The following is a 10,850-nucleotide window of genomic DNA, read 5'->3' on the forward strand; positions in this document are numbered from 1 at the left end:
GCAGAAATTGGCTTCTGATGCTGTGCCCCCTCCGTCATATTCCAACGTCTCATCGACGTGAATTAGAAACTCGCCTTTCGAACCCCCCCCGTCGTCCTCGGTGGAGAGGAAAGGGATTCCAAGGAAGCATTTGTCGAGGCATCCACGCATCCAAGGCGACGCCGGGAATATGTGGCTAGCAAGCTGCGGCACGGGTCCGATTCGGGCCTAGGAGAGGACGGCTCCCAGGATGGTGGAGAAGCTCAAGATTACAATTGTCGCGAGTCGTACCCTGCTGCGACGAATGGGAAGGGAAGCCAGTGCCCGATCTCTTGGAGGGCCGCAGCATGACGACAAGGCTACCCCATGTCCATCTCAAACTCTCTTTCCACGATCATTCTAGAACGCGACGTTTCATACGAGCTGAGCTAAGAGGTGTCCTTCGTGTGGCTGTTCAACACCGTTGGAGGGGGGGCTTGATGGACGCTTGAAGGGGCCGTCTTACCACCATCTCATCGTCTCACTGGTCAAGGTCCCCCTCGTGCTAATCAACCAAGCCAACTTTAGCCAGCTTTAGCGTCCGACAATGGGACGCACCGGCAAGTGTGAGCCCCGAGAATACGTTCTCCGCATGTTTAGGATGCGGCATGGTGGAAACCATTACCACAAAAGTTGGGCAAATGGCAAAAAAGGAGGCGCAAATATACCCCTGCTTTGCTTGTCGCCGACCACTCACGGCAGATGGCGTTGGATTCTTGGCCATGACCTGATCATGCCGCTGGAGATCTTAATGTTCAACCCCCCGGCCATTATCAGGTTCTTCTTTTCTGCCTCCCTCCGGACCCTCCCCCCCTTTCGCCATCACACAATGGGGCACCTGGGGACGTGCCAAGTCGGGATTTATTAAAGAAAGAGGGGTCCCGCAAACCGCCAAGATAGGGCTGCGGCGGGTTTTGCGATAGTATTATTATTTTTCGACCTCTGGGTTCATTCCTTTCTCACAGCGAGGGAGTGAAGGGATTCATGATCCTATCGTGTCTTGGCCGTGGATCGGCTCAGCTTGCCCTCGACGACTCACAATGTCCGGCCTCGTCTTGGCCGCCGAAGGCGAAACTACACACAACGTGACGGCCGAATATCTCGCGGAAGATTCTGGCGGCACGCTCATAGGCATATCCATCGCCTTTGCCGTCCTGACGACCTTTTTTCTCGGCCTGCGACTATTCGCAAAACGGTTTACTGCTGGCGGGTATGGCTTGGACGACTATTTCCTGGCGGCAGCCTATGTGGTGGACCTAGGGATGTGCGCCGTCGGCATCGGTAGGTTTTCTGCCCAGCGTGGAAATGGCGTGGTGTTCGAGGTCCGAACTCTCGACTAACTCTGAATTCGTCAGTCATGGTTAAGGTCGGCGGTGTTGGACGGCATGTTGAATTTGTCGAGGAGTTTCATCCAGCCCTCCTGACCGGGTGGGCGAAGTGCATCCTCGCGTTTGAGATCATCTACTTCACCTCCGTCGCGCTGCCCAAGATGGGCATCGTCTGCCTGTACCTGCGCGTCTTCAACTGGAAGGGGGCTATGCGAACGACCGCCTACGTGCTGCTGGCGACTCTAGCCGCGACGAGCTTCTCCTTCATCATCACTGCGTGCTTCCAGTGTCAGCCCATCGAATTCTGGTGGGACCGGACAATTCCAGGCGGAAAGTGTGTCGACGTTCAGGCCTTTTTCCATGCACAGAGCATTCCGGGCTTCGTGCTGGACTTCTTCATCATGACTTTGCCGCTCAAGACTATTTGGGACCTGAAGCTGCCGACGCATAAGCGCATTGCCCTCATCGGCATCTTCATGATTGGCAGTTTGTAAGTTTATTCCGTGTTGGACGAGAGGGGAAGTTGGCGCCGAGACTAACAAGTTCACAGTGGTATCGTTGCCAGTATCATCAGAGCCGTCATTTTCTTCAGCAACTCTGCCTTTTCGGACCGTACATGTAAGTGATACTTGGTAGTACTCTTGAAGATGCGCAAGTTGACTAACACTCCGACTAGGGGCATCCGTCGGTCTCGTCGGCTGGAGTATCATTGAAACAGGAACCTACATCATCGCCGCGTGTCTCCCCCACCTGCGACCCATGATCTCACACTACACACCGCCATGGCTCAAGTCCATGGTCCGCAAGACGATATCACAGGCCAGCAACTCCATGTCCAAAGTGACCAACTCCAAGAACCACACACAACCGCGACGAGGCGACGACGAGGTGGAGCTCACCGCACGATCGAAGAAGCAGACGGTAGACACGGAGAGCGATATGGGCGGGGACGAGGAGCGTGGCTATGCCGGAGGGATACGATCGCCAGCATCAGGCATGACTGTCGAGGTGCGCAAGTCGGATGATTTGGTCGGGGGAGAATGGGCCAGGCAGGGCCAGATCCGAGTAACGACGGAGGTTAAGATGGAGAGAGTGCGAACGTCGGCCTTCTTGAAGGGTCCAGACTCATGAAGCTTTACCATACCAAATGTTTGATAGTAATGATATCCACTCGAATTTCAATGTTGACAATCGGAGATGTTGATCGCGCCCTTTTTCATCACAGTTATCTTCTACACTTCACATGTCGACAATTACAAGTACGACTTTGGGCCCCTAGCCTCCGCTGGCCCCAAGAGTTCATCCGCCATACCGCGTCCCGCTGCCCTTCCGGAGAAGATGCAACCTCCTAAGAACGTGCCCTCCAAGCTGTTGTATCCATGAACACCACCGCCACCGAAACCGGCTGCCTCACCAGCCGCATACAGACCAGAGAACTTCTCCCCATCCGCCTTCATGACATTACTCTCCAGATTTGTCTCGATACCGCCCAGCGTCTTGCGCGTCAACAGGTTCATCCGCACAGCAATCAGCGGCCCGTGCTTGGGATCCAACAGCTTATGCGGCGGCGCGATACGACTCCTCTTGTCCGCCCAGTACGTCCGTCCATTATTGATGAGCATGGCCTGCGCGTCCTTGGAGTAGGCGTTGTCGAACTGCCCGTCGCGGATCTCAATCGTCTCCTTTATGTCCTCCAGGCTCAGCACCGGCCCGCCGCGCTCGCGCTGCAGCTCGTTCATGCCCTGCACCAGGTCGGCGAGGTTATCTTTGACGACAAAGTCCTTGCCGTACTTTTGGAAGTTCTGCACGGGGACGGTGCCCTTCTTGCCGAACACGCGCGTGAGGAGCTGCCACATGCTCTTGCCCGTGACGTCGGGGTTCTGCTCCGAGCCCGAGAGCGCGAACTCGCGCGCGATGATGCTCTGGTCGAGGATGAACCACGTGTAGTCGTACCCCGTGGCGCAGATGTGCTTCAGCGTGCCGAGGGTATCGGTGCCGGGGAAGAGGAAGGGCGGGAGACGCTTGCCTGTCGCGTCCAGCCACAGCGAGCTCGGGGCCGGGAGGACGCGGATGCCGTGGTTGGGCCAGATCGGGTTCCAGTTTTGCAGGCCTTCGGTGTAGTGCCACATGCGGTCGCGGTTGATGACGTTGGCCCCGACTGTCTCCGCGATGCCAATCATGCGGCCGTCGACGTGGGCTGGGACGCCGACGATGAAGTTCTCGGGGACTTTGGGGCCGAGACGGTCGATGGGCCACGCTGCTTTCACGGCTTCGACGTTTCCTCCGATACCGCCGGATGTTACTGCCACGGCGGACCCGAATATCTCGAAATCGCCTGCGATGTCACGGTTGGACTTGACGCCGCGCGCAGAGTCGTCGGGCGCGAGGACCTTTCCGCGAACGCCGATGGCGCGACCCGTCTCGTCGGTGATGATCTCGTCTACGCGGTGTCGGAACCGGAACTGCACGACACCGTTCTTGGCCGCGCGCCTCACGGGTTCTTCGAATACCCTCACGACCTCCGGCCCCGTACCCCAGGTAACGTGGAACCGCGGCACCGAGTTGCCGTGTCCCTCAGCCATACCCGCGCCCCTCTCGGCCCAGCCGACGTTGAAGAGGAAGCCCATGCCCCTGGCCTTGACGTACTGCTCCATCTCGTCCGCGGCAAAGTTGACAAAGGCCTCGGCCCACCTCCTCGGCCAGGTATCCTCCTTCTCGCGGTCAAACTGCGCGGAGCCGAACCAGTCGCGCATGGCGAGCTCCCTCGAATCCTTGATGCCCATCCTTCGCTGCTCCGTGGAGTCGACGCAAAAGATGCCGCCGAGCGACCAGAAGGCCTGGCCGCCTAGATTCGCCTCGTTTTCCTGGTCGATGATGATGGTCGGCACGCCGCGCTCCGAGAGCTCAAAGGCGGCGACGAGGCCCGCTAGCCCGCCGCCGACGATGATGGCGGGCCGCTCGAGGAGCTCCTTCTTCTTGTCTGCGCTCATTGCGGCGAAGGTCGGACCTGCTGTGGAAGGGGAGCCGTGGGAGGGTTTCGCGGGGCTGCGGAGGAGGATGTGGCGGACGATGAGCTTGAGGAGCCAGGCGGAGGCGCCTAGGCCAGCGAGGGTGGCGAGGGTTTGGGTTGGTGTTTGGGGGAGGGGGAAGATGTCGCGCACGTTTTGCAGTTGAGGCGCCATGGCCCTTTTTGTGATTTTGAGTGCTTGCAGGAGAGGGGAGACGGGCTGTCTGTCAGCTTTATGAAGGAATGAATGAATAACGGTAGACCAGGTGAGATGGAGGAGGTCCAGGGGTGGGTTGGTCGGGATGTCAAGGTAGTATCTTGGCGGGCTGGGCGGACGAATTGCCTGATTCTCGGGTCACTGATGACTGAAAAGAGATGTCCCGGCCGAATGGAGCTGTGTTCCCAGAGCTCGCAGATTGGCTTATGGTGTTACGACCTGCTTGAAAGAGGCACGAACGTGTATGTATGTGGTGGGATGATGTTCTCGGCTGCCGGGGGGGGGGGGAAACGACGGTTTCTATCTGCCTCTTGGAGCTTGGGTGCTTCTCACTGTTCTGGTCCGACGGCGTGAATTGGGGCGCAGGGGGGGCAAAGTCCGCGGAAGGCCGATCTGCGACGCTGTCTGTTCCGGCACGCGGGAGCTCAGGGAATGGTGCTTGAGGATCGGAAAGATTATTTGATTGATTTTCTGTGGGATGGAGATGTTTTGTGATACGGAGCACAATGTGGGAAGATGAGTGATGTGCTCAGTGAGTGGACGAGTGAGAGTGAGAGTGAGAGTGAGGGAGTGAGGTGAAGCAAAGCATGAGATGAGATTCACAGTGAAGCCAACGAAGCTCACTAAGCTGACGAGACGCACAGCTGACATGTGAGTTCCAATGGAGTGAGATGAGCTGCAGCACCATCGTATCCGGCGACACACAGCTGCAACAGGCGAGTTGCAGGGGATTCTGACAGTGACAGCCCCCGAGTCAGCTAAACAGCTCAGGGTCCCTGACTTCCCCATGCTTCTTCTGCTTCCCCGGTGCGGGGTATCATTGTCCGAGTCCATCGGCTTGCAGGACATGCCTCGGCTCACCGAGCTGTCAACCCCGTATTCTCATCACACTATGCCATTCTCGTCAGCCTTCTTGATTCCGCATGAAAGCCATGAGTTCATCTTACTAGATCGTACATTCATTTAGCCATAGGTTCAATGTTACGCTCATTCTTAGACCTTGACGACAACCTTGCCAAAGTGTCCTCCGCTGTACAGGTAGTTGTACGCCTTATCCGCCTCCTTGAACTGGAAGACCCGGTCAACAACAGGCTTGATACCCTTCTCCTCGTAAAAGGCAACCATCTCCTCGAACCGCTCTCTCGGGCCATTGATGAGACCCTTGAGCGTCACCGTCTTCTTCAGCGCAAGCAAATTGACATTTGTCCGGTCCTCCACGTCGTCGACTTTCCCAGACAGATATCCAATGCACGCAATCTGGCCGCCGAAGCCAATCGCCTCAAAAGATTGTCGCAGCGTCTTGGCCCCGCCCGTTTCGAGGATGAGGTTGGCGCCCTCGCCCTTGGTGAATTCGTTGACTTTGTCGTCCCAGTTGGGTGTGGTGCGGTAGTTGACAGTGTAATCCGCCCCGAGAGCCTTTGCCTTTTCCAGCTTTTCGTCGGAGGAAGATGTGATGATGACTTATCGCAATCATAGTTAGCGGCAATGAACAAAGCCGTAAGCTGAGGACGCGTCCATCACTTACCCGTGGCCCCTGAGGCCTTTGCGATTTGCAATCCCGAAATAGCCACACCGCCAGTCCCCTGACATACCACAACCTCGCCCTGGCCGCCAGGCTGGCCCAAAGGACGGAACTGGTTGATTGACATCCATGCCGTCACAGCAGCAATGGGAAGAGTCGCGGCCTCTTCGTCGCTCAGGTGCTTGGGCGCCCTGACCAACCCCTCAGCAGAGAAGACGCGGTACGTCTGCAAGACACCTTCCAACGGGAAACCAAGGCCGCTCTTCATGTCCACCGGCTTAATCTGGCCCTTGAGATGCGTCTGATTGAAAATCGACACGACGCGATCGCCAGCCTTCCACCTGCTGACGCCATCGCCCACAGAGACGACAGAGCCGCACATGTCCGAAGCCGGGACGATGGGCTCCATCTCGGCCGGATTGATTGTCTTGTGGTGGTTGTAGAGGCCCATGGCCACCTCCGTGTCTCGGTAGTTGAGAGACACGGCGCTGATCTTGACGAGTACCTCGCCCGGCCCGGGCTGCGGCAGGGGCGCCGTGGCGAGGAAGAGCTTGTCCAGCCCGTCTTGGCGGGTCTGCCAGCGTTGGACTTGCGTGTCGGTGCTCATAGTTGCTTGTCGTCGTCTCTGTCCCTTCTATCTGGGTGTATCTGTGACGTCTTACACTTCACTTGGTTCTTTCTTTGCTTTTGAAATCTCAACGAGGCGAAAACCAGCCCTTCGAGACTTGAAGGATGACGCATGTATTAGAAATCATCTTCAGATGATCCCCGCAACGGTGGAGCGCGGCGGGGCGTTGCTTTCGCCGTGGCACAAGTTCCACGGCATCGAAGCTCCGGATCGGCCTGGGAGTTCCGGGGCCGAGAGTCACTTTCCCGGGCTCTTCCAAGTAGCCGACTTGACCAGGATTCCGTGTGGAATAGGTTCACAAACATCTCTACGGGATGCGGTCACCTTCTGCAGAAGGAAACGTGCATACCGTTACGCTAAGCGAATAAACCCGGTCTCTCTCAACATACAAGCTTTGGAACCCCAAATACCGTATCCCTGCCACACAACTACTAATCCTGCTGAATATCACGTCGAGGTGGTACCATCAGCTTACTCATTATTCTCAATTTTCATGCGAATGATTCGTGGTATTTTTTTACTTCCATACCCCAGAGTAGACACCAAAGTGCATAAGACTTTATCCCAAAGTGATGAGCGCAGCCAAAGTGGGATGGGATACATGCACCATTCATGCTGCCTTCATTAGACCTTTAGCACAGTACCATCCTAACAGGTCTTCGGTCTCTCAAAGCGCCGGATCAGGATGCAGGTTGGGATCGTCGGAGCAGACCACACATCCCATCTTTCCCTTCAGTCTGTCCATAAAGTTGCCCTCAGGTATGATCCCTCCGTGATAAATGAGCTGGTGAAAGGTAGACTGGCTCATCAGGGTTGGTATGTGACACTTCTTGTCACCAGAGCTAGTCAAAATGCATCACCAAGTCAGCTTTCTAATCCATCGCTTGATCATGTGAGGGCCTCAACACAACATACGCGTAGAAATTACAACGATCGGACTGTGTGAAATATGTCGACATCGTGATCTCTCGCTGCTTCGCTTCTTCAAAACTCTGAAGTTCTCCTTTGTAGTGGCACCAAAGGCTGCATTCCCCGGTGTGATTTGGACCCAGGCAGAGGACCAGATCGCATATGCGTTGCACAGCTGCCTCGTCGAAAGCCTGAGTGCCTAGGCTGGCCTTGTATTTGAGGTACTTGTCCCAGTCGTCTTTTCTTACGAGGGACTCCTTTGGGTCTGTGGGTGCTACGTCGTTGGACGGGGCTGGAGATGCCATCGCAGCTGCGGCGAGGCCGAGAGTTAGGAGGTGAAGGATAGCCATTTTGGGCATGGCAAGTTTGGTTCAAATAGCCTGGGATAGTTCTGGCGAATCGCAGCGATGTCTTCGAAGCATCAATCTTCGTGAGTGGGATGAATGCGCTTATGTGTGATTCTCGACATTTTGTGTGGCCTGGTTGGACAGACGGTAGACTGGCGAACAGCCGGCTTTGATAAGTCAAACCCCCCACTTCCCGGCACCCCCCTGTTTCTGGCACCCACAAAAACGCGAAAATCCACCACAACGCAATGCCCACCCCCAACCTCCTTTTATCACAACATTTTCAATTCGAGTCCAAATGGGCTCATTTTTTGCACATACCTTCTTCTATATCTAATGCCTCAATATACCGAAGATCAGCTTCGTCAGGCTCTCGAGGACATCTCAAACGGCAAGAGTCAAAAGAGAGCCTCATTGGAGTATGGGATACCACGATCAACCCTCCAACTACGTCTCCAAGGTGGTCAGACTAGGAAAGTGGCTTTTGCTGACTGGCAGAGGCTGTCTCCTGACCAGGAGAGTAAGCTGGCACAATGGGTTCGCATTCAGGCTTCGCTGGGCCTCGCACCAACGCACCAACAGGTGAAGGAATTCGCAGAGCGAGTTCTGGCTGCTGCTGGGGATACCAAACCATTAGAAAAGGCTGGATCTATGCCTTCGTGAGAAGGAACCCTATCATTAAGGTTCAGAGAAGTCGTTCCATCGATTCTAGACGCGTTAATGGGGCATCTACTGAGGTCATTAGGAACTGGTTTAAGTTCCTTGCTATCCCTGAGATCAAGGACATCAAACCAGCCAACAGATATAATATGGATGAGACTGGCATCCTCGAGGGTCAGGAGCTAATGGGTTAGTGCTGGGCATGGCTGAGACGACGTCTGTTCGCAAGAAACAACCTGGGTCGAGGGCATGGGTCTCTATCATTGAGTGTATCTCAGCCTTGGGTAGGGCACTTCGTCCTCTTATCATTTTCAAGGGAAGACGGTCCAACAACAGTGGTTTCCATTACATCTGGTTCCATACGATGGGTGGGAGTTTACAGCAACAGATAATGGCTGGACTACAGACTTAACTGCCATTGAATGGTTAGAGAAGGTGTTTATCCCACAGACTATGCCCGAGGCTGAGGGCGAGGCTCGACTGTTGATTGTGGATGGGCATGGGAGTCATACGACGACAGACTTCATGTGGAATTGCTATATTAACAATATCCATTTACTGTTCTTACCACCACACTCCTCTCATGTCCTCCAGCCACTTGACCAGTCTGTCTTCAGCCCTGTTAAGTCAGCCTATCGGAAGGAGCTCGGTTACTTGTCTCAATGGAACGACTCTACCATTATAGGTAAAAGGAACTTCCTGGACTGTTACCAGAAGGCTCGACTTGCTGGTCTATCAGTCTCGAACATCAGAAGTGGTTGGAAGTGGACTGGTCTACACCTGTAGCGATGGTTAAGCCCTGATGAACCCTATGGTATTACCTGAGCCTTCTGCTAAGCCCACCACACCCAAACCAACCAGTCGGGGCAAAAGCGATGCCATAATGGTCAACAAACTACCCCTGTTGAGCCATGGGATTCTGCTTCCTCTGCAGTGGTCTGGTCGACACCCAGGAAGCTGGCAGAGCTCAGCGGTCAACTGCACTTATACACCCAACTCGACAATGATACCAGCACTCAACGGCTGCTGTTCAGGAAGGTGAAAAAGGCTTCACAGAGCAGGCCTGGCAACTGGCAGTTGCCCAGCAGCAGCTGGCTCACCTGAGGGCCAAGTTACCAACGCTGCAGTTAGGAAGAGGAAGACTGTTCAGATCGATCCCAACACGAAGTTTGCGAACATCAGGGATATCCATCGGGCTCAAATCGAAGCGGGTGAAAAGGAGGTTATTACGGCTGAATCCAGCGACTCTGAATGCCCTAGTGAGGCTGGCAGTTGTATTGTAGTGGGTGTGGTTAATAGTAATGAGGAGGTTGGGTTGTGATCCCATCGTTTTTGTGGGTGCCAGAAACAGGGGGGTGCCAGGAAGTGGGGGGTTTGACTTAGTCTTCCCACATGACCGCCAAGACTGAGATTCAGAACGAGACAAACGCAAGATGTGCCAATGCATCACGCAGAGGATGATGCTAGAAGAGAGAATCCATTGCGTACTGCCGTGCAACATGGCAGGCCTATTGCGTTTATCATCAAAGTTTGTCTGCATCATGGGGCTGACTGGACGGGTTGCCTGGTCAAAGACTTTGTGAGGGCACCTCCCTGTCGCCGCGTCAAAGAAGACCTCTAGTAGATGAGTCTACGCGTATTGAATTCTGTTCGTTTATTGCTTCTTTTCAACTGTCCTGGTCATTGAACAATAACGAACACCGCACCGGATTCAAATCCATTAATCAGCCATTGCTGCCTGTCAGGCAACAAAGTTAATCGAGCTGCCAAAAGCCGAGCCCATTACAAGGCCGAATTTTATCCCCAGGGATTTGAATCTGCTTGACCATATTTATCAGACATCATCAAGACTGTTAGGGGCCTATGTAACGTGTACGTAATGCTGGTCTCCCTTGCTTGACTGTGTTACGAACAGCAGCAGTCGTATCAAAGGAATGCCGCAAACTCATAGTCAAAGCCAGTGCTCACCGCTCAGCCAACGCGTGGTGAGATTTCCAAGCTGCTTCAGTGAAGTGCGCGTCGCTTTTGCCAAAGTCTCACCTGGTGTCTCTGCCGCCTCTTCCATTGAATGAGTTTAGGGGCTGCTTTTGTGAGCACGCGTTACGGAATAGACTCCGTCTACGGATGATGCCTAGCTGCCAATCAGGTGCAAGCAAGTACGACTGCCCCTCCACATAATGGCCACATAATGGTTGATCCTAAACTCCTTTCAAA

General features: G+C 54.7%; 3 protein-coding genes across 3 annotated transcripts; 1 reads left to right on the plus strand and 2 right to left on the minus strand.

Annotated features, from left to right (window-relative positions):
• Positions 1–842: 842 nt before the first annotated feature.
• On the plus strand, positions 843–2,477 carry HER10_EVM0005730 (uncharacterized protein; the record flags this gene model as incomplete). Its single annotated transcript, XM_035475335.1, has 4 exons — positions 843–1,299; positions 1,374–1,836; positions 1,897–1,964; positions 2,023–2,477. Exons 1-4 carry the CDS (start codon positions 1,059–1,061, stop codon positions 2,475–2,477), a joined length of 1,227 nt encoding a protein of 408 aa, XP_035328018.1. The 5' UTR covers positions 843–1,058.
• A 34-nt stretch (positions 2,478–2,511) lies between these two features.
• Positions 2,512–5,329, minus strand: HER10_EVM0002733 (FAD binding domain-containing protein). Its single transcript, XM_035472434.1, has one exon. The coding sequence runs from the start codon at positions 4,526–4,528 to the stop codon at positions 2,600–2,602; it is 1,929 nt and encodes a 642-aa protein (XP_035327721.1). The 5' UTR covers positions 4,529–5,329; the 3' UTR covers positions 2,512–2,599.
• A 234-nt stretch (positions 5,330–5,563) lies between these two features.
• Positions 5,564–6,772, minus strand: HER10_EVM0013361 (zinc-binding dehydrogenase; the record flags this gene model as incomplete). Its single annotated transcript, XM_035482723.1, has 2 exons — positions 6,096–6,772; positions 5,564–6,030 (listed from the first exon to the last, which is right to left on the minus strand). The coding sequence occupies exons 1-2, from the start codon at positions 6,697–6,699 to the stop codon at positions 5,564–5,566; spliced, it is 1,071 nt and encodes a 356-aa protein (XP_035328697.1). The 5' UTR covers positions 6,700–6,772.
• Positions 6,773–10,850: the final 4,078 nt, after the last annotated feature.

This window comes from Colletotrichum scovillei (assembly GCF_011075155.1).
Source record: "Colletotrichum scovillei strain TJNH1 chromosome Unknown Contig00010, whole genome shotgun sequence".
NCBI classification, from domain to species: domain Eukaryota; kingdom Fungi; phylum Ascomycota; class Sordariomycetes; order Glomerellales; family Glomerellaceae; genus Colletotrichum; species Colletotrichum scovillei.